Raw genomic sequence first — 23,891 nt, 5'->3', positions numbered from 1 at the left:
AACAGAGCGAGAGAGAGAAGTGAAAGAAGCCGACGTTTTCCTACCAACTACGAATTGTTTTTTTTAAATGCGTGTGATCCATTTCCCTGATAACCTTGAACGCTGCTAGGATATTATGGGCAGAAAGTCGAAACAAATCGGAGCTAAATTGCGACTCGATCGATCTTTTCCACGCGAGAAAAGAGAGAAACGGTCGAAACGTGCTCGTTTGCTGAAAAGGGGAGCAAAATCGAGAGCGAAAGAGAAAAAGAGAAAGAGAGAATTGTGATCGATCGATCGCATGGATCTGTTTCCCAAACACAGCTGGTTTACTTTGATTCCTTTCTCCAAAGGCTGATAAGATGAGTTTCAAACATTTCATTTTTCTGGTTGATTGTAGCAGTTTTGAACTCCATTTCGTCAACGCACATTTTGAAACTCTAGCGTGTAACCCGTGAAATCGCTACAGCTGTTCATTGAGATGTTATAAATTTAAAAATGTTTGCAAAATAAGTTTTGATTCAAGTAAAAAAAATCGATTGAAATCGCGATCGAAAACCAAGCGCCGTCTCATCGGCTGCTCTGCTCACTCGCACGGTGGCCGGGCTCTCGCGAGAGAGCTAGCTGGCTCGCTTGCGTCGGCCTACTACTCTAGCAACCGGTGTCGGTGCGGTCGGTGTCTCGATGGCCGGGAGGATTTTTCTCGCACGCCATTCGCTGCATGGGTCCGGAGGTGTGTGCTTGCTCGGTGTTTCGTTCGCGCGCTTCGCATTTCCAAGTTTTCTCCTTTTCATTCACGCGGATTTCGATATTTACTGTGCTGTGTGTGGTACGTTGCAACAAACATCATCATCCAGCGTTTGTGTGTCCTTTATCAAAGGTCCTTTGCGCGGTTTGCAAGGATTCAAAGTGCCGCTGTTGTGTTGTCATCCCACAACAAAAACAGAAGAAAAATCGGTGCGATCGGCAAGTGCGCAGTGTCTCAGTGGTCACACTAGTGGCGACACGGAGTTGCAACAAAACTGAAACAGTGCCAGTCTCCGTCCCCGTCGTCGCCAAGGTTTCGCCGCACTCTTTGCCGCTGTTGCTGAGGTTGATACACGTGCCCGCCTGACACGCGCGCACTCCTCCCGCGGGCGGTTGGTGGAGAAACGGGAAAGGAAACGGGTCCACTTCCTTAACTAACCTTGACTCGAGAACCGCCGGGTGCCATCTACTATTTCACACTAAAGCCTTCAGCGCACAGAGAGAGAGAGAGAGAGAGAGAGAGAGAGAGAGAGAGAGAGAGAGAGAGCTAGGGGCGGCACATACTAGGGTTACACGTTATCCGATTTTACGGTACACACTACTCGCGAGTAGTAGACCGTGCGTGCGTGCGGATCCAGCCTTTTAGCTGTGTGTGTGTGCCTTGTGTGCGTGTGTGTGTTTGTGAGATCGAACGACACGTGTATGGCCCACTACGACACGACAAGTGCACAAGCCCCCCCTCCCCCCCCCCCCCCCCCCCCTTGGGGCCATCGTGCAAACCGTGTCAAGTGCTGCGTGTGTTTGTTGTGTGGCGCACAATGGAGGGCCAGCAGCAGAATCGCTTGGCATGCTTTGCAACAATGATCCAGCTCTCGTAATTTGAATTATCCTGCATATTTCGGCCCCTGCTACTGCGATTGTGTCCAATATTAGTGTACAAGTGAATTGTCATTATTACGGTGCTGCAGTCATCGTGGTCGTCATCGAAAGTGTACGTAACGATTGCCACCATTAGTGAAGGCAATTGATGAAAGCGCACGAAAAAACCTTCAAACAACACAGCCAAACACGGTGGGCCCCACACACCACCCCGTGTGCAAGTGTGTCACACGAATTGTGAAAGAAAACAAAAACCGTCCACATCGACCGCCACCGCATCGCGAGGTGGTGTGCGATCGCCAACAAGCTTGCCTGCTCGCTTGTTGAAGGCTTTCCATATTCACGAGAGATATCGTCGTGTGTCGTGTCTTGGAAGGGTTGGGGGGGGGGGGGGGGGGGGTATTGTTGCCACAGAATCGGATTACCGGGCCGCTCATACTACTAGGACAGCGCAGCGAAAGCAACACACGAGGTCACCTGCACTCTATTGTTTTAGTCCGTCGAAAGGTCAACATGACCTGTACACCTCTCTCTCTCTCTCTCTCGTGCAAACCGAGCAGGCCCTGAATATGCCAGGACTCTGAGCGTCGTCTAGTACACATGATTTTGTGCGACCATTTTCTGTTGATTATTGTAATATTTGTTTTTGATCCCATTCCACTGCAGTTCTCATTGGTTCCGTGTTGGTTTTTTGCGGTGATACTAATTGTGATAGGCAATCTTGTGATGCAGATGAGTCACTTGTGATCGTGATCGTGCTCGTGTGCGATCTCGCACGCCCAAACACCGCTTGCCTTGCTTCAGCACCAATGATAAGCGGCAGTTTCTAGCGGTTGTGTGCTGGTTAATCCGAGTGGTGGATAGTTTCGTCTTTCCACGGGCGTAAAACTAAAGCCGCGTGAGCCTAGAGTGTAGTTATTTCGGAATGCTGGTGGAAAGTGCGAAATAGCTGACGCCTCACGACACGCGGATGTTGTGTGTAAGGGTAGAGAGGTGAAACCGTGAAACGATCAAACAGTGTGCCTATACTGTGGCCAAGACGTGTTCAGTGAAAAGTTATCGTGAAACAAAAGAAAAAACGTGAAAGTGAAACAACGCTCCTATAGAGTAATGTAAATTGGCCAGCGATCTCGGAGAAAAATTGGAAAAAGCCAGAGGAAAATAATTGTGTGCATTTGTGTTTGTGTGTTTGTGCTGGCGTGCGTGCGTGCGTTCGTACGTGGGTGGTGAGAAGTGAGCGAAAGAGAGCAAGCTAAAAGAAAAGAAAAAAAAGTTGATACGAAAAGATAGGATGAGCAGAAACCGACGAGTGAAATCTCGATAAAAAGTGAAGTAGAAAGAAGATAGCAAAGAGTGAAAGAGAAAGGAAAAAGCAAAGTCGTGCAGCCTCCCCTACCGCTGCATTACGCATCGCGCACACAAATCGAATGTCTGATGAACTAAAAAGCAAGGAAAGGAAAAACAAAACTTAGAAACAGCAACAGCTGCGATCGTGTGCCACGAAAATTCGTGCTTTTCAAGTGAAACGGTGAAGAGCAAAATTTGGTGTCGGCAAGCACTGGTTGCCCCCAGCAGCAACAGCATAGGCACGCTTAGCAACGACAGAAAGGCAGGCGGCCAGAGTTGCTTAAATGTGGCAACCTTGTGGCGAGCGTTCCATCGTGGCGTCGATGGAATACGAAGCAATCGAAGTGTAGATTAGCCAAAGAGTGTGAGCGAGAAAAGAAGCTAGTTTGGGGGGGCCTCCGCAAAGAAGAAGTTGGAGGATCGTTGTGAAAGGTACACGCACACCAGCGCCAACACCAGCACCAGCACGCCAACAACAACACCACAAACAACGAGGTGAAACGAGAGAGTGAAGGGTCACCCGAAAAGCGCGTGACCCAAAATCGTCGCGTCGTGGCTGTGGTGCAGAGAGGAATCGGAAGCGATCTGTTCCACCAAAACGCTGGAGCTCGAGCTGCATTGTGGGCTTGTTCGCAGGCCCCCTCCCATTCCCCGTCGTCTAGCTGAGGTTTAGTTTCCGGTAGATCGGGTAACCACCCAACCCCCTTCTTTTGTGATCCGGCGTTTCCAGAAAATCATTCACCGTGGATACCTTAGCATTGCCCCTCGGTGGACTCTCTCATGTTAGGATGGCTCTGGCCAGGTAAGTCGAATGATCAGCTCTATTTGTTGTGATTGATACACGTCATCAATCAATCTTGCTTCGAATTTCGATTGAGTTAGTGTAAGATCAGGGCCACTCCACAGCTTAGTCGCTACTCTCTACACTACTGCCAACTTCATCTAGGGTTACCTTAGCAACGTCTTCAAACTGTCTATCAGCCATGATCTAAGTATTCTGGAAAAAAACTGAGTGTTTGGCCGATTTGGCGACCTCAACACTTGAACCAAATGTTTAGGGTTGCTATCAAGCGTTATGGTCTCTGTGCGCTTGTTCTCAAAGCACACTGTGTGTTGCGTAGTTCTACTACGAGGTCAGGATCCTGTGGTAAAGATGAAATGAGTTCAGATAGAACACCCCTTCCGCCCACCAATCGTGCAGAGTGATAACGGCGAACGGGGGTTTGGTTGGTTTTTGTTATTGGGACCGCACCGAGAAATCAATTGCTACCGCCGATTCGGGGATATTGTGGTTTATTGTTATCTTATCAAGTCCTGCCCCATATCATGTTCCTGTCGAGTTGCAGCGAACGATATTGAGCCTCAGTAAAACCTAACTCTGTATCTCTGCAAGACTCTAACTGGCGAAATAATACTTTGTTACCTTCAGATAACTCAAAACCGAATTCCTATTCATGTGCTCCGTTCGGCTATAGATCTACATTCCAGATGTTGCATATTCAATGGTCGCCGTTCTGCCCTCGAAACGACCGCTGTCTGGGTCTTAGAGATGCGTTTCAATGATTCAATTCTTGCACACATTTATCACTGGAGGAAGGCGGTCGGGGGCACATATGTAAACCGACAGTCAACCCCACTGCTGCCGTCACGACACGCTTGCATGTACAATGCACAGTGCATCCAAACGAAAATAAAAGTGCGATGTTCTTCTACTTCTGTGCCAGTGTGTGGATTCGTTTTCGAAAATGCTAATAGGATGGGGTCTACAATCGCGCACCGTGTCTGTCCGAGGTGTCCGATTTGTTCGTCTAGAAATTCCGGGCAAGCTCCTACAGTGACACTGGTGTCGCTTCCATTATTCAAAAGCCTCTTGTCCGCGCAATACTCGAGTCGAGGGAATGGTATGGAAGTAACGTACGTACAAGTTCGATTGCTTTCGATTTCGAGCGATGGTTGCTGCGATGTGTGAGCATATTGTGACGTTGTGTTACTCTTAATCTCGAGACTAGAGAAACCGAAACACAATCGTGTAGGCGACGATCGATATGCCATCGTAAGAGGTCTTGTAATGCCGGCAATCAATTTAACTTTCGACCTGATAACTACAACAATTTGACATTTTGTCCTATTAAATGGCTAATGATAAGCTTCGATGCCGGAAAAAAGTAGTTCATAACCATGGCTGGTCCTCCACCAATCCTCCGTTCGTTCAATTCGTTTCGGTTCAGATCACCGTAACACGCCGGCCAGGGCTTCGAACTAGAACGAGCGCGCGCGCGCGCCCAAAAGCCTTCGAGCCGAGCCCACTAAAAGGTACGGAAGGTGGAGCACAGAAGCAGGGTGATCCGATGGTCATCGTTGATGGCCTCGCCAACCTGTGGACGCATAGGCAGCGTCCGAAGTCGGCGTCGTCTCTCTCGCCTGCCGCCGGTGGAGGTCTGCTGCTCCGATTGGCCATGGACTTATTTCCTCGTTACTGTGGCCTCCCCGGGTGACATACTTTCGGGGCAGGCGGCGGTCACCAACTGCCTGCTGCTGACCATCATGTCGGGGTTGGAGGGAAAAGAGGGAGTAAAGGGTGCCGCTATTTGGCCAACAGTATTTATAGTTCTCTTTTCACCCCACCCCGGCCCACAGGTTGGTGGCCTGTTTTTTCCATTTTCGTTTTCACCAATTTTATTCGTATTTTGACCACTAATATTTCAGCATTGCTGCGTTCCGTTCGTCGAATGCCGCTCTGCTGTTGAAGAGGTCGACGACGAGAAGCATAATTAATTGGCCCAACGATCATTGGACGGGCAAACTGCGTGCGTTTGGGACGTTTCTTAACATTTGCCCCTGGTCTGTCACGGACCAAACGCTCACTTCTTCGCGTCTGCCCCTGGTGCGTTGTGATTATGCTGACGCTCTGTCACCGTTGCCACCGCAACCGTGATGTCCATTCCATTCACCGGGAGTCTCTTTTTTGGTGCAAATTTATGCGATCGTCGCGGCCGATGCCAATGATGGCGGGCTCTCGCCATTAGCTGAGCGCTGAGAAAAAGTGAACTGCAGCGCCAGGTGTTATAATTCGTAATCCAACAATTGCGTTAGGTGTGCCTCTTGTTGGTTTCGACAAGCCTTTTTAGATAGCAGCGCTTCGGTGCTATCGCCAAATTCCTTTCACCATTACACCGTTCTCAAAGTTTGATTCAAGGTATACATCGCCTTAGCTCAACATGATTCCTGTTCAAATCGAATTAGGGGTAACATTTTCTAGTATATAATGTGTATGATAAAAAGCAAATCGCATGTCATTTACTTTTCTCGATTCGACATGACACCATGCAAAATTGGGGCATTTGGAATGTCATGGTTTTTTATAACATATATAAGGAGCCGTATGTTTGGAATGTCATGGTTAATCGCGGCATTTTGCGATAAGATTAGGTGAAAAATTTGAATGCTTATCGCTTTACTGTGCGGTCAATCCGTCCCTGGATTCGGGGCCGCGATAGCAGCTTTCACAGTAACTTTCATATTTTAAGTTGTAAGATGACGCAAACTTGCAAAACTTTTTTTCAGACGTACAGCCACGATAGTAATCTTATCAAACACATACTTAACAACGCACCAAATCTGGAGCCTTTTATTTTATTTTGAGACGTGTTTAATAGCATTAGAATTGAAGTAAAACTCATATAGATTGTACTATTGATTGATAAAGAACTCATAGATCTGCTGGTTCAATAACTTCACAAGGATTTCGAAATGTTTAAGTTCATGTTTTCCTCTCATGCTTCTAAAATGATTTCGAAAGATCATTTATTGCGTTCTATCAGAATTAATTCACAAAGATTCTTCAGATATTTTCCACTTTGGACTATGTTTCGCTATCGCCTGATAGTAATGGTCACCATAATGTACCGAATTGTTCTTAAAAACCGAAGTAGCATTAGAGATTCTTCTTAGACAGAAAGTTAGTTAGCTGTTAGAAAGTTAGTGAGCTGAAAAAGTTAGTGAGCACATTAACACCGATGAGGAAATAGCAATTACTCGCATCCATTACTTCATTTCATGCTTCTCGATCTAATATTTGCCTAGTTTTCTGTCTACTTTCGGATTTCAAAACATAAACACACCCTTTGGCGAAGCAGCTTGTCCAAAATATAGAATATATTCATTGCGATTATTGCTCCAATGGTGAACTCGTGAAGCTTATCATAAACCATTTGCCTATTTGCTAAGGATTAAATTGATTAAATTGCCCAAAAGAATCCCAGTATTACCTCAAAGGGATCTTTTTGAAGCTCAACCTAACTCTGGATTGCATAAACTGTAGGCCCTTGATTACGTGTACGCCCAGTGACGAAGATAATTATTTGACCTTCAACATGAAACATTCTGACGCTATAGACGTTGCTGGTTGTTTGTCGATCGCGTGACATTTCGTCCACACAGCGGTAAAACGTACGTTCGCTCGTGGCTATTCCTGTTTTTGTCGCCTTTTGTGGTATGCCTATGGCGCCATAAGGTGTATCGTGGGAGTTAGCGGGTTTCCGCTTACGTTACAGTTGTCCTTGTAATCTATTGACAAACTACGTAATGTCTCCATCTCTGGTGGCTATACCGTAACTATCCCCTAGCTACTACGTCATGGGCGCGCACTGGCTAAGAGCGGAACGGCAAGGGTGTGTTTTACCATGCACAACACTCTGCTCACTGCTTGGTGTTAAGTAGATTGTAAAAAAACGGGTAAACATGGATGCGACTCGTAGCAGCCACACGCTTATCAATGCGATCGTTTCAATCGCTTGCGCCACCGAGTAGCAGCCAAACATTACTGTTGCAAGGGACATATTTGCGGACACATTTTTGCACTGATAACGACACCACTCCGGCGCGCGGGGGTCGCGAATGGTGATTGTGCACGATCGGAGGTTATACTTACATTCGGGGATGATGGCTATGGACACTGTAGAGTTCACTTAATGTTACGTGTTTCATCAGTAACCAGTACTCGACCATCACTCGACTCGACGACGATTAACTTCCTCGTTTTTTTATGTCTCTTGGTGGGCGTGCGAGTGCGAGAGACAATGGGTGCCAGAGCGTCGCAGTGATGATGGTACACGATGCGAGCTGTGGGTCGGTTGGTGAGTGGCCGAACATGAGCATCTTGCAGCAATGTTTCTTTCTTAAATCATCCACTTGAAATGGACGCCCACACCTGATGTAGCTTCTTGCTCCTAAAAGAATTGAAGTGATTAATGATATTACTACCCAAGTGCTGTTCGGTGTTCTGTAGAACCGCACGGTCATTAACTGGTGTGGTGGTGTGTGTTTTTAAGGCGAGGATAAGCCTGGCAATACCGAATTAAACACATACGTGAAGAGCCCCTTTAATAATTATTGGCGTCATCACTTCACCTTGATAAAATAGACTGTACAATATCATAACTTTGTCTTGACTCACCGACGTACCGGGTTAGACGTTTTCCACAAATACTTCGTTAATAGGTCTCGAAAGTTTTCCGACAAAATTCCGTCTCATTTGATTTAGGGTTTGGTTGTACTGAAGTTAGGCGGAAGCGATGCACAGCGTAAGGTTTTGTTTATTTATTATGTTTATTCGAGGAAGAGTGTAGCAAACATGAAATAATTTCATTGCACCATTTAAAAAGTTTTAAGATCAGTTTTTGTTTATTCTCCTTCAATGTGCTTCTTTTTCTTTTCTTATATTCTTTGTTTACCCTTTACCCCTTTTTCCTTCACCTTCTTCTCAGCCTTTCCTATATTCCTGTAAATCTTGTTGGTATTTTTTTGGGCAGTTGCAATATTGCATTCGTCTATCACTGGCCTTAAAATGATCGAAGATGTTGCAAATCATCTATCATACCATACCAAAGAGCACGTGCACAGTTTGGCCCTGTGCCATTTCCCAAAATGCATCTCTTTTCCTTTACGTTTAAAAGCTAGTTTGCAGGATTTCCTCATTCTTTTAATTAAATCATTAATGTTGCCAAATCTACTGAGCCCTTTATCCGGCGCCATCTTACGTGCCTCAGTCAGCTTGATATCTAATCACAAACGGATTTCTGGGGCTCTATTCCAACCGATCGGGACCTTCTCTTTCTCTCTCTTTCTCGTTTGTGCCTACCTCTCTCTTGCTCTCTATCTGTCTCTCTACTGCGAACCGTCTCGAACGTGACTTTCACAACAAACGTCGTCTGGTTGGTGCCACGAACGACGAAACACACACTGTGGTCTGGTGTGTATAATCCACGCGGGGTGGTGACCTCGTTTTTGCAAGAAAGAAGCTTTCGATAAGCGAGCTGCCGCATAAAGAAACAAAACCCGAATCTCGAGAAGAGTTCAAGCGAGGCCACCACCGAGCGTCTGCTCTCCGGCTAGAGAGCAATGTGCCGCACATCTTTTCATTGTGCGTTTTATGCGGTTTTATGCTGGGTCGCGGCCAGAGCGACCAGATGGCAGATGGTACACACGGCTACCGGAGTTGTACTTGGTTGCTGGGTGGCGGGCACAATGTGACGAGTAGCAGCCGCAGCTGCTTGTGCTTCTGGTGGCCTCTTACGACCGCATAGCATATTGCTTCACACAGCAGCGGCAACAGCAGCAAGCCCACCGTTCCTCAATGCTATGGAGAGAGCGTGCGAGGCCAACTGAAACTACTACAATTCCAGTGGCAGACAGGCCTGGGCCAGCAATGCAATGCGGCTTCGACACCGATGACGATGACGACCTCCTTTCCATGCCGTGCGTGCCAAACACACAGCCACAAACGATACACTTGGGCTACTCTCACTCTCACTCGCGGCGCCCCCTTTTGCATATGCAGCGCCCGTGCGTGAAGCATCAAACCCCGTTTTCCGTGATCTATTATGTTTCAGATTTCATCGGGCTGCGGATCGCCCCCTCCCTTGAGTTATCGACAGTAAAAGCACAGTTCGACTTATGCTTTCGATCATGCGTTGTTCGAGGCACAAACCATGCAGTCGTTGGCACAGCCGCTATTGACTACTGTACACCTTGAAAGTAAAGTGACACGGTACTCAATTTGCTCATGTAAACGATTTTTTTTTAAATTTTTGTAGGTTTTTAGTACTGCGATTGATAACCATGACAAGTTTTACATCAAAATAATGATTATTATTTGAGATATGCTTTTTTTGTGAGCTACTAAAAGCGAATTCTTTTTTGATATTTCGACATTTATTTAGCAAAGAATTTGCATAAAATTTGGTTAGCGGATCGGTAAGGAATGATGCAGATATCCTTTGGTAGCTACTCTAAGTTGAATAAAAATGTTCACAAGGGGTAAAAAGATTTTCACGAAGGTTAGGACCGTGTTAAAGACGAAGAATGTCATAGGCGACCATCAACGTCAATTGACAATGCTCACGCTCGAAAGTTTGATGTTGAAAAACCGTCGATTAACAACTAGAGACCTTGCTGATGATAATGGCATATCCAGATAATTCGTCAATTACATTTTGAAAAATGTTTTGGACCTCAAACGCGATAGGACTCAACTGGTACCGCGATTGGCGTTGGTTCTCCGCAAGTTTTTCACCAAACACTCAATTAACATCGTTCCACAACCACCGTATTAGCTTGATTTAGCATCATGTTGGGCTATTTAAAAATGTCAAAAAACTCCTATTGATTTTGAAAGAATAAAACAGGAACTTTTAAATCATAAATCGAATTTCAACTTACTTCGGTAACACAGTAATACTCCTTATGCTAAAAAGGGGTTACTTGTTACACCTCGTACCCTCTCAAAATTGGTTGACAGAACATCTCCTCCCCGCGTGGATGCTTGCAGGAGGGAATCCATTTTATTACAATTTTCGTTCAAGTCGCATCACAAATTTGGAAAGTTTCTTCTTCTTGTAGCAATCAGGGACAACGAGTAACACCCCCGGACCCCGGACGGATGGTGCAAGCTCTGCTGATGCACGTTTGCTCTACGGTGTGATCTGTGTTGGCACCGTGGTGTGTGGCCACCTAACAATGCCTCACCAGACCGTAGACACCAGATTATTTGAATCTTTCTCGACCATCTTCGGCCGCCATTGTGCTGCGCTGCTGTGTTTCATTTTTTTTTTCGTTTCGTTTCGTTCGCATACAACCGGGTCATCGTTTGTCGAGGTGTGTCGTCATTGAACGTTCGTCAAGAGGTGGTTCGCCGCGTCCGCCTGATGGTGGCGCTTCTTCAGATGGCGTTACACATGCGGCCCATGGCCCCATCCATTACTGGAACTGATTCGGTAATGATTTACACACACCCAAAGTGAGGCCAGACCCAGCTGATCGTCGTGTGTTTCGTAAAAGAGTGTATAACGGTGGCCACCAGAGGGAAAGGGAGAACAGGAACTAGTGGCCTGGCTTTCAAAACACACAACGATTGATCGATCGATCGACCGCTCGGTCGGCACAACGATCGGCTTTTTCATCAGCCGCAACCTCGATGGAAAGTGTCGCTAAAAGTGCGGCCGCTCTACTGATCGGTCTGATTCTCGAGATCACGACGATCAAGGGATCAAGGGTGTTCCGACATGGATGTCGGGGCGTCTCTCTTTCATTGGAAAGTGTATGATGATGATCCATCGATCGCGCGCGATCCTAGTGGAGATCGGTCCATCACATTGGTGAAAATCGAAAACCAAGCAATTACCACCACCACGCGCCGGGTGTGCTTTCATTTTCCTAACCTCTGGCCAACCGCCTGGCCCATCGTGGGGAGGAGAGGAGGTCGCGCATTTCTGTCGCACGGAACGGACACGATCTTCTCAGGCTCAGGGCGCCGCGTACCGTTTTCCTTTTTCCCTTTTGCCGCCACCGCAGCTGCTGGTAGTGGTGGTGATCGTGGTGGTGAAAGTATGGGTCTGCCTTTCCACCGCTTTCAACAGTTGAAAGTTATGAGCCAAATGTGCTGCTTTCAACAACGGGGTGACGGAGCACGCGCGTTGGTTATCGTCCAGTTTAAGTGATTTTTTTCCTTCGATTCAACGATCTACCGATCATGGGCTTTTGAAACAATGTTAGATCAAGTTCAAGCGATCATCACGTTTTTTTTTTCTATCAAAACAATATCGAAAAATGGCGAAGATTGTTTATGGCAGCATTGAGAATCACTGCGAGACCGAAAACAGATCGTCTATCTTTGTTGTTGTTAATACCGATAACATATTAATTAGAGAATGTGCTGCAAATGCTCCAGAATCAATCGAAATAATCTGTTTTTACCATTACGAGTCACGGTAGCAATAGAGTAAAATGTACCAAGTCGAGAGCCGATAAGAACAACTTGGATGTGAAAGAAAGATTCATTCATCTTAACCGTGCTCGGCCACAATAGCAATTTTATTTTAGTCTCTATTTGACAGTTCTTAGCGAAACGTGTTGCTATCGTGCAGAGCAGCTTTAGAAAGTATCTTAAGACATTTCATTACGTTGCAAATTAAACTTATTAAATCTGATTCGAAATTCGATTGAAATTCTGTTGAAGTCCTGTTCGTTCTACGAACAAATTTAGGCTATTTATCTTCGCTATCAGTGTTGCGATGATCAATGCTTTGCTCGAATTATAGCTGCTAAATATTGTTGCATTCATGGTCGAGAGCAAGAGTGAAATAAAAATGGCACTATGTGAAAGGACAGGTCGCGCTAAGCTTGCTAGTGACAGATTAACAAGTTTATAGTGCACCAAAAGAATCTCTATCGAAACTTTCATCACATGGCGATGCTAACGATTTATTCCTTCCTAGTTTGTAGAAAGCAATGGACCTTTTATGGATCCTTGTTCTTCAAGTGATCAAAACATTCTTACTTTGTATATCAGTTTTAACAAGTTGAGTTCTTTTTCAACACCATCCAATCGATAACAGGCACTGCAATACAATGCACTTGATGGTAACCGATTGCCAACTACTCCCGTTCCCCATAGTGTAATAACCAAGCGAAGAAGAAGCTCGTTGCGGCAGCTCATTGATTAACGCCACGCCACGATCTCGTTCTGGACGTCGTTTCCAAATGTGTACTAATTAAGCTAATTGAAATGTAGAGCGGCGAGCATCTTTCATGCACCCACCCTGCCCTGCGCCCGAAACCACCGCAACTTGTGTGGCAAAAGGAGGAGGGGTGCTTAGTGGTGGTGACCTACTCTTAAACCTATAGCGCCCCAAGCTTTCGTTGGAAAAGGACATACCAGCGAGCGTCCTACGGTGCGAGGTGTATGTTGGGGGGGGGTTCAATTTTGGTGGCACCGTTTCGTGGTGAAGCGAGACAAAAGTGACAAAAAAAAATGGCCCCGAACCAAAACACACCACCACCACGGGAGCATCGATCGAACCACGATCACCTTCCCATACACGAGTCTTTTTCGTGATGTGTGTTTCTGAAGCATAAATGCTAAAGGTGTGAAGTGCTAAATAGCAGCGGAGAGGAAAGGAGCAGAGAGATAGATCAAGAGGTGTAACCATGATCGATCGAGCGTGGTGTTGCGCTGGCGAGAGACTGCTGGGAGCTGAGGTCTCGTGTGGTGTGCGCGTGTGTCTGTGAACGCTGCGCAGCATAATTCGCCTTCAAAATGCGATCGTGCTCACCTTCTTCCACTCCACTCTCCGGCATTGGGTATGACCCTAAACCGAGTTCCCCCTCGCGCCACCCCTCATTCGGCCAGACATTGGACGATGACGACGACGACGACGACGACGGCGACGGCAACTCGGTTGCGGTTCACTTTAATGCTCTCGTCCAAAGTGTGTCAATGAAACAGCGGCGTGCGCTCGATCGCACGCTCGTGACCGCGTTCACTCCCTCCGCCATATCATCGCGCGAAGGCCTACCTACTACTACTACTACTACCACTACTACTACCACCATCACCACACGTACACTGTGCACACGTACAGTGCGTTGAAATTGTGCGGGTGACAGCAGCAGCAACAGCAGCTGGTGTGTGGTGTGTTCCACTCCGAAATCATCCGACGATGTGCCAAGGCGAATCTTGCGCACATGGCTCGTTCGCGTTTGCGTTAATGCTGCTGCCGCCGTGGCCATCGCCACAGCGAGAGGGAAGGGGCCCACTTATGCTGAATATCGTGCACCATCTGGCATGTACGACGTTCCGAAGACTCGACTCCCAAACGCACTGTGTCTCGGGGGTTTATGGTCTGCTGCTCGCTGCTTGTGTTTGCCTTTCGAAATTTCCAACTTCAAGACGCCCCTGACACAGAGCGAGAGAGAGAGAGAGAGAGAGAGAGAGAGAACAAGAGAGCAGGAAGGGAACCGAAGAAATTCTGATTCGCCGTAAAATCGGGTCAACCCTACTGTTTCTTCTGGGGCACCGCGAGCACCACGACCACCACGGTCCCCGGATTGCGCGAGGATCCGGCTCATCGTCGTCATGGTCGTCGTCATCTCCCGTCGTTGGATGTGGGGCGATTTAAGGGAGCAGATCCCTTTCCCGGTTTCCTTTCGAAAAGCGTGTGACCGTGGTTCTGGGAGAGGCCACGATGTGATGTGAGGGAAGATACAAGACAAACGAGAGCATAAACTCGCGGGGGAACTCTACTTCATCATACAGGCATACTCATATGAAGTGATTCAAAACACTATAACTTTTTTCTTTGAAAGTATTTTGTACTGATTTCAACGGCAAAACAGTTTTAAAATAATCTAAATTTCAGAATCCATTCACTGTAGCTCGATGTGGTCACCTTTTGGCTTAACTATAGGCTTTAAGCGGTCCAAAAACGAGTTGTATGCTGCACGGAATGTGATCTTGTGGTATTTTGGCCCATTCTTGTACAATCGATCACTTCAGTGCATCCATACTGGCATTTTTTTTAGTCCTCGCCTTGCTCGTCAACTCGAACCAGATGGAATGATCGGTCGGATTTGCGTCTACCGAAATCGGAATCCATTTTGTGGCTGAAATTAATTGTTGAACATGATTTTTTAACCATTCTTGGTTTTTACCCATCTACAAAACAGAGAGGTAAATGCTTTTGGTGGCTTCTAAACAATATATTGATCTGTAATTAAATCATTTTTGGCGTCGATGTAATGAGCGGTTTGAAAGATACAGCAGTGCGAAGTTGCTAAGACTTCCTATCAGTAACCCTGAAGGTCCTGTTTCGAAAAGGTGTACAATGTCGTATCGTTCCCGAACGGTCTTGATCACTTTTTCAGTAATAGCAGACAGCTAATCGTCCTGATCTTTTTCTATCATTTAACGAGGAAATCCCAAGTTATCTTCTAATGGTTCGATATACAAAATCACGCATCTTGGACTTCGAGCTCTTGAAACTTACAATAGGGCTTTTGGACAATAAATCCAACATCTTTTTTTATAACACACAGAGATCATGGTTCCGTCGTTACTAAAATCAGACATCAGAATACTACAAATTGTCAAGAAAATATTGATACTTGAACCGCAGGTGTTGTGAACATACAACAATCGTCCAGCAAAAAGTGTTATGGGAATATATTGGACAGGAGTTTGTCGAATTTCCGTTAATAATCTTCATTCAAAAACGGATTAGTTCCCCTGAGATGGAGGACGGAAATATCGAAGGTCCTTACAGATGAAACGTCCTCGACCATTGCAATCGCCAAAAAGACACTAGTGATGGCTTCCGGAAACGAAATTGCCTTTTTCCCCCATTTCCATTCTAGGCCAGTTCATAATCGGGTTAAGTTGTTTGCAAAAACACAACCCACTACTACTGTGCATTCACTTTCCGCGGTGTGCGCTCCACATGCGCTCATCAGACTGTTTAGTGAGAAATCGCGTATCGCCTAGAAGAAAAACGGGCCACATACCTCACGGGTTTGTTGGTAAAAGAAAACGCGCCCTGCGTTACGTTGCGGTTTGTTTGCCACCGTCAAATCATCGTCGGGCTCGGGGCCGCGAACGGGGCCGCCAAACTATCCCAAAACAATCACGCGGCGCGGCGAAGGCACGCAAAACAGGGTCACAATCGAGGTACCAGCGGAGACCTCGCTAAAAATGCCACGATTGCCACGGAGCTCTGATTGGACACAAAAAAACATCCCACCTGGCCTACAAAAGGGCGCGTATAAAAGTGGACAAATAGTGGCGTAAGGAAAAGTTTAAACCGGAACCCTAGTGGATCGGTCGGTGGTCCGGTGGACGTTTTGAAGATGAGCTCGAGGGGAGATCACACAATCTTCATTCTAATCCACGTGTCGAATGGAAACCGGAAAACCTTGAGCCACGCTGTAACCTGTTTGATCGATCTCCGGTCTCTCTCTCCGAACGATACCTGAATGGCCAGTAGAACTGTAACACTGTGTTCCAGTAATAACTGTAAATACACGCTTCTGGTCTGGAATTTGTGTTCTTACGACCTTTAATATCTACCAGCCAGCCTCCATACAAGTGGCCAGTCTCCTCGCAATCGCACACCACTACTAGCATCGGCGGTGCGCGCGCGATTTGTTGAAGGTCATATTCATTTATCTCGCGCCCAACCACGGCTACCATCAAATGGCACCGTTAGCCTTTGTCGATAATCGTTTGTTTAATCACGATGTGGGTCCACTACGGTCCGGTGGCCGACGGGAAGATGGAGGAGACGGTGGGCAGAACAGAGTACGATCAAACAAAACCTTCGCTCTACCGCTCAACCATCCAACCAATACACAGCAACTAGCACCACATTAAAACGTGCCACGAGTAGACGATGTACTACTACTGCGGCTATACTCTACTACACTACTCGGCGTTTACTACTCTCGGTGACGGAATGTGCCTCGGTTTGGTAGTGGACTGTAGTAGTGTGATGATATGGTGAGAGGCGACTGTACTTAACCGTATCATGTCGAGACTCACTCTCCCGTTCTCTCTCTCTCTCTCTCTCTCTCTCTCTCTCTCTCTCTCTCTCTCTTTCTCTCTCTCTCTCTTGCTCTCTGTTGCGCTCTCTCGGTCAGTTGATAAAACGCGTGGGCATTAGTGTCACGTTGCCGTGTGTGTCAGAATTGACCTTTGCGTTCTTTTGGTTTTGCTGTTGCAGACACAGCTGATCATCATCGATTGAAACCAGTTGGCCATCTTGGCACCTGCCGCGCCACGGGTCTGATGCAGATGATTTGGCCTGTATGCGTACACATCGCTCTGTTCACTTCCGTGTTCCGTGCATACATTAAGCCAAAACGTTGTAATAAACGGTGTGTCGCCTACAGTTTCCTGCTGCTACGTTACGATCGATGGTGCTTTCTGGTGAAACCCGAAAGTTCACGGTTATTTATTGATTATGTACTGATTTCCTACTGGTGTATTGATGTGTATGATGATTTGATGTTCGCTTATCGGCACGTAGTTGGAGCGGAAAAATGTTTTGGATAAGCATTAGGGTTGTTAGGTTATTAGTCTTACAGTGTATCCGTCAAATCAAAGCGAGATTACAATTCAATATCTACCACTAAGTAGCAACATTATGAGTGCGATAAGCATGCAAAATCCAGCTTTCACCTTTTTAACTTTGCTGAAAATTTGCTCCCTAATCTCCATTGACCTTCTCCTGAACAAGTCTATTAAGAGTATGGGCATTATATAATCCAATCCGATTTTTTCTTAAAACTAGCCGCAACCATAATATTGTGGACCGAACGAGATAAATTTCGTTCCTCAATTTTCGCCAATTATTTATTATTCATATTTAATAAGGAAACATACTTTTTCATAGTAGTTCCTGAGTTTACTTTCAGTTTAAGACAAGCCATTGACTGTAGTGAAAGTTGCTAACGCGTAAAGTAAAGACAGTAAACTTGCTGTCTGTGCAAGTGTCTTGGGAGAAAACACCTGTAAGCAGACGTAAAGTGAGACGTACTGAACGAGTTTAAACGTAACTCTATCTTGAGTGCTTCTTAAATAGTTGACAGTTTGTTGGGCTAGAATCGCCCTTTTAGAATTAAAGGTCCATAAATTCTAACACAATACGGAATCCGCTCTGCGGTAGAGAATATCCTAGTTGTACTAGATAGGAGAAGCTATTAATTCCAGTTGGAAGCAAGGCATATTACAATGCTTGCATCGCAACGCAAATTTAACTTACTTAAGTTCCAGTACCTAATTAAAGTATGGTGAAATCATAATTCTGAATAGGATCTAAGTGATTTTAGGATTATGCTGGTGGTTTCTCAATAGTGTGCATTAGGCCACGAAGGCCAATTTGAACTCAAACGGTGAGCGATTGAACCATAGATAAGATACTATTTTCGTTTGAAATAATGATCCTTCCTTCCGCATTCTACTTAATTCTTCTAGATAGACTAGAGATTTCCTGTAGCACGGATTGGAGGAAAATTTGAAACCGAAAATCCTCGGAAAACTAACGGAACAATCAAAAAGTTTCTTGCAAGCCTTATCCATCATTGAATAGATTTGCATTGGATTATGCAAGATTTCCTCGATTGTAAGCTCTGTTTTCATCGCTTCCATTGCGACATTTCCAGGTTTTTATGTATTTTCATTCAGTTAGTTGGTGTTTTACTAAAAAATGGAAATTTTATCTCATCCACCATAAAGGCATTTGTTTGATACGCACTGTATGTATCCAAGTCGTGTGTTATCCATTTTCTTTGTCTTGACATTATTCGTGAGAGAGAGAAATAGCGAGAGCCGGAATAATAGGGAAATCAAAAGAGAGAAAGTGAGAGCACAAGAACGTCTTTGTGTGGGAGAGAGGAAGGTGGATCAGTTCAGAGTTTGCTGCTGCTCCGTGGAAAATCTTCTCAAACACGAGCTCGCGACTCCTCGTTAGTCAAGTGCTTTTCCAGTCAGTTTTCCTCTTTCGTTTTGTCCCACCGTCTACCACTGTTGGAGGGGAGCGCGTTGCTTTCTGCGACATCTTCTCTGCGCATCTCTCTCGTCGGGTCGTCGGGGAGATCCATTTTCCGAACAGAGCCCCCACACCATTTTCCTATCTGCTTTCGTTTGCCATTTTCTCTCTTTCTCTGTTTCTCTCATTCTTTTGCGCGCGCACTCTCGTTCTCTCTCGTTCTTGCAAAAGGGCATTCACCACACAAAGGAAACCCTTCTTGAAGTAGTGTGGAAAATTCTAATTTTCTACCTTTTTGCTCGTGCAATGCTCTGTGTAAGGTTACAAGAAGCTGTGGAAATCGTCCGGGAAAGCGACACAAAGATTTAGTGTAGAGGGGTGTACTGCACGTGGCGCAGACAAACAACTCGCGCCACACGCGGTGTTTCCCCGTGTTCGGTGACGATACGACACTATCACGCGTGATGTGCATTAAGCTGATACTATCCCGATAACAAATTACAACTGTATGTGCGCTCTTCTACTGTCACTCGAGAAGCACTCGCAGTACAGGTGGCCTTAACGCGGCTATAATCATGCACGGAACACGCTGATACGGATAATGACAATGATGTTGATGACGGACATCGTTAGGAAGTCGCATGTTCAAGTGTCAAAAATGAAACACTAAATTCACGCGCTCACCACAAACTTCACTGACCCCAACTCCGTGGCCAGAAAAGAAGCGCCAGCGGCCCTGAAAATCGCATCGAAGAATAAAATACCATTACGGAGCGATTATCATTTCATCAAATCTCCTCTACCTTACATCCGGTGGGCGTACCGAAGTTGTGATATCGAGCTCTCCCGAGATCACTTCGGGACGAGATTCGTCGCTTCCAGGCGGAAATTCCTTTTTTTTTTGGCAACAGGGAGGAGGAAGCTAAACAAAGAAAAATGAATCCTTCCTCTGGCCTCTTCTCTGTGCTCCGAAGCTATTTTTGGAATAGGGCTCCATTCCACCATTACGCCATCCCAAAAGGATCTGTTCGTCGTCGTGGTATAAGGAAGCAATTTTCCACTTCTTTTACGCAAAACATCTCTCCCCTAAATCGGCCATTCTTCGGAGTTTTGCACTGCCCGTACCGCACACTCATTCTGTCAGGGGCCAAGATGGAAAAATCGATATCTACGTTCCTTCTTACTTTTCGCTTTTCTTATCCTACGTCCTGTGTGGGGGGATTGGTGGAGGATGGTATTATTGGGTTCCAGGAACATTAGCTTCCTCAGCTCCTCAGGGAGGGGAGGAGAGAAGTGTTTGATTTCTGTTCCGGTCGGTTCGACCTGTCGCACAAGGTTAGGTTACTCTCCCGAGAAATCCCCGGTTTTGTCGGTGTATTGGAAAACGGATCGAGTTTGATGTCCCTGATGGAGAGGAGATTCTTGCGTCGTCTTCAATTCCCACACCACACCAGTTGTGTCATCGTTTCAGTGTTAAACGAGGAATAAAGGCATCTATTTCAGTTCCGGAATCTTTCAGAAAGAAGGTCTATTAGAGGGTTGGATGGTTGTATTCGTCGAAACGGTAAAATTGAATGTTGCTACGACATGAAAGTAGTAAAACTGTATTGAGTTGCTAACTCAAATAAGATGCTGCAAATGCACGCGTTTGCTGGACAAATTATGAATTCAAACGAGGGAGATTTTTGGACATCAAACTGGGTTATGGCGCATCCGGGAAATCGGTGTACAGCTTTTTTTTTCATATATATAGGGTGCGCCATCAGCATGTATCCTATTTTAAAGTTAAATAACTCTGTCATTTTTCAGCCGATTTTGACAAATAGGACAGTTTCTGAAACTTCAGTCTATGCCATTTTAGTAATGGATCACTTCACGTTAAAAGAGCTGACTGAAATTGTCACACCTTACATTGAAAATAATCTACTAAGCACATACAGTACTGTCCGAAATAATAAAAGAACCATTTGGGGGAAAATAATTTAGCATTATCTAAAGCATTTAGCACAAATTCCTTATACGTTGCACAAGTAATGTTAAAAACGGAATGATGGTGTAAATGTTGAAAACTATTGTGTGGAATATTTGGCGTAGTGACGAAAACAAAACAGTGCTGACGAGCAAAGAGAGCTTTTTTGATAAAATAAGGTTGTAAAAAATGAAATTTGGAAATTTTCTTAAAAACTTTATAGAAAAGATGAATAGATTTTATATTGAAATTTTATCACATTTTCACTCTTCGCAAAGCACGCTCTTATTGTTTCGATCGGCACTGTATCCCTTCTCTAGAGGGAGCAACAAGGCACATGAATGCCGGATAGGTGCTGTTGCTGCTTGTTTGCCGTTTTGGGAACTGGAATCCGAAACACCCAAGACGCGCCTTCCGTCTCGAATGTATAGGAATCGACCGACCATTGGATGGCCATACAAATCCAATCCAAAGAGAAGAGAACTAGGCAAACGAAAAGCGCTCAACTAGCGATGTGTGATCTCCTCGTTGCTCTTCTGCTGACAAGGACATTCGTTGGCTCGGCATCGTTATAGAATTTAACATTGCTGCTGCAAGAGTGTAGAGACGACCATCACACGGTCGTCACCGTGTCAGGGCTTTTGTGTGGCCAAAGCGATGGTGAGAAGGAACAGGCCCCACGGGTCGATTAATTATGTACAAATTCTGGAAAGAGAGACCATCTGCTGCTTCTTCTTTTTGGGGCGGTATACGATGATGCTGGGGATGTTTTGGGAAACGTTTGTGTTCCCGGGCCGTTCCTGTCGAAGCGTCATTTACACAAAGCAATTTATGTTAGCCAGCTCCGATACCATTTATAGGAGTTTTCTTCATCAAATGCAATTCCATTCGATGGGTGTGTCGGTGTATAGATAGCTAGCGATGCCTTCGGAAGCAGCTTGTTTGTATTGAGATGGCTGAGGTTCATCCTTGCTGTTGACCCTCCTCGGCACAACTTTACTCCGAACGTCGAGCACAAGACTCCGGAAGCTGTTGAGGAATAAATAACCCAAAAAATACGCTCTCTTCTGTGCCTGCCAGCAGAGCTGGTATCGTGTTCAGGGACGGTCTTTACCCGGACCAGTAATCCCACGCTACCACTACGCTACTGTGGAATTGGGATCGCATCCTCCACCATCGTTCCCTGGTAACGGTACTCTGGCATCCTTCGCTGGGGTGTTTCATATCTTTCACATGGAATGAATCAAACGATGTGTGTCTCCTTCCTCTCGGTGCTCGGTCTCACACATAGGCACACCCGTGCAGACACGTTTAGCTGGAGCATTGGGATCGTAGCATAACTTTATCAACATAATATTTCCCTGCACTTCCCTTTTCGTACCTGCCAGTGGCTCTCCATCGGAGAGAGAGACAGAGGGAAAAAGGATCATCACAAATGGGACAAAATGTGGCTTCAAAAGCACATAAACACACTCATGCTCTGGTGGAAGTTCTTGTGGGTTGGCTGCTGGCTTTCACTACCCAGAACTAACCCTGTGGCGTTCTCCAGCGCCAAAATCCAGCCGTAGCATCTCGGCAAAGATTCTGATTTGGCTCTTTCTGTTAATTTTTTCACCCGTTTCTCAATGTGCCTGGCGGCGGGGCACATACGGTAAAGGATGGTGTCCTTTTGGGTAGCTTTGTTGAGTTGAGCATTGGCTCACGAGTTGACGAGAGCAGCACCACATCACACGACACACCTCCTTCTGCTCTTTTACTCTTCGGGACAGAAAATAGCAACGGCAGGTGGCTGAACGCAAACCGGAAGTCTTGGCGACGATGACGATGACGACGACCTTGTTCGTTTCAGTTCGAGAGCGAACGAACGAAACTTCAAATCTAGTCTAGCCATACAAAAGGGGGTTTAGGTTTCGGGCTTGTAGGAAAAGAAGAGAGTAAGTCAGCAGCAGCAGCAGCACTGGTGGAACCGTTGCAAACCACAAACTATGAAAGGCCATACCAAAAACCTGCCCAACGATATCCTCGTGAGGTAGTCAGCCAGTGGTGGGTCCGTTAGAAAGGTCTGTCTAGTATTGGTAGTTCTGGTTTCATACGAAACATGCTCTAGGTTTGAGGGTGGTTTTCGGTTCACATGCTGTCATGCTCATCCAGAACTCTTTTTCGTTTAAAAAAACATAATAAGAGGAATGCTTTGGTGTATTTTGTTATTAAATGTTATGTACTTTTCAGATATACTAGTAGTGTTGGAGACATTTGGCAAAGACGCGTTTTTTTATTCATGAATATTGTACTTTAGATCATCTGCGATATAAACATAGATATTTGTTATCTCTTTTGTTATCTTCTGCTAGTTCGTTCAAGCATTTTATTCAATGTTGTCAACTTTTATGTCGTTTCTAAAGGGTTACAAATGAATCTTTTAACAATTTCCCTTAAAGAAGCGAATTAATAATAATAACAATCATATTAATAATAATATAATTGTTACACAATTACGTTTGAAAAATATTATGTTTTCAATTGAAGGTCAGATTAATTGTTCAAAAGTTGAAAAGATCAAAAAGATGAGGCCCGTAGTGTTGACACTAACATTAGATTAATCTATTTGCGAAATTTGAATCGGGATACTAAATATTTGTTCATCAAATCGTTTGATCGTAATAATGATTTATAACCTATGCACTCCACGGCTCAAGAAGTACAAATGTGTGATTGGTGCTTTAATGATTAGATAAAAAAAGAAATATTTTTTTAAATTCACAAAATAAACTTATTTGTGCATGGCTTTTGCTAAATGTCCAAAGAAAAATGGTGCATTTGAAACACGAAAGCTTCGAAAGAAGTTTAAAATACTTTCAACTACAACTGTACAACATTTTCAACAAGTACCATACTACCATATGATGATTTAGTTCGGCTTTTATTACCGCTCATTAGTGACATTGCTTTAAAGCTAATCACTATATGGCAAACAAAAGAGACACGCCGGGCGGACTGTTTGAGTTTCGATCCAATTTAGAGAATTACGAACGACCGCATCCGATGTCCAATCCAAACTAGAACAGGAGGGAGGAAAAAACGAAGATGTGTAAACACCATTAATCCACCGGTTGGTGGCAATCCCTGCGATCCAGTGGACAGCGATAAGCCGA

The 23,891-nt window shown here is 45.3% G+C and overlaps 1 protein-coding gene across 3 annotated transcripts in view; it reads left to right on the top strand.

The window, feature by feature from the left end:
* The first annotated feature begins 684 nt into the window (after nt 1-684).
* Nucleotides 685-23,891, top strand: part of LOC126580239 (protein roadkill) — a 65,309-nt gene continuing 42,102 nt past the window's right edge. The window contains exons 1-2 of one of the 3 annotated variants that reach the window (XM_050243894.1): nt 685-808; nt 2,272-3,754. In XM_050243894.1, coding sequence (XP_050099851.1) covers nt 3,741-3,754 — 14 coding nt within the window. In that variant the 5' untranslated portion in view covers nt 685-808; nt 2,272-3,740. Of the gene's footprint in view, nt 809-1,608; nt 1,718-1,778; nt 1,798-2,271; nt 3,755-23,891 lie in introns of those variants that run through there. The other 2 variants (XM_050243895.1, XM_050243896.1) reach the window with 2 other exon arrangements.

The sequence above is a fragment of the Anopheles aquasalis genome, chromosome 2, assembly GCF_943734665.1.
Source record: "Anopheles aquasalis chromosome 2, idAnoAquaMG_Q_19, whole genome shotgun sequence".
In the NCBI taxonomy this organism is placed as follows: domain Eukaryota; kingdom Metazoa; phylum Arthropoda; class Insecta; order Diptera; family Culicidae; genus Anopheles; species Anopheles aquasalis.
Note: the sequence above shows the minus strand (reverse complement) of the source record. Positions and strands in the feature narration are given on the sequence as shown.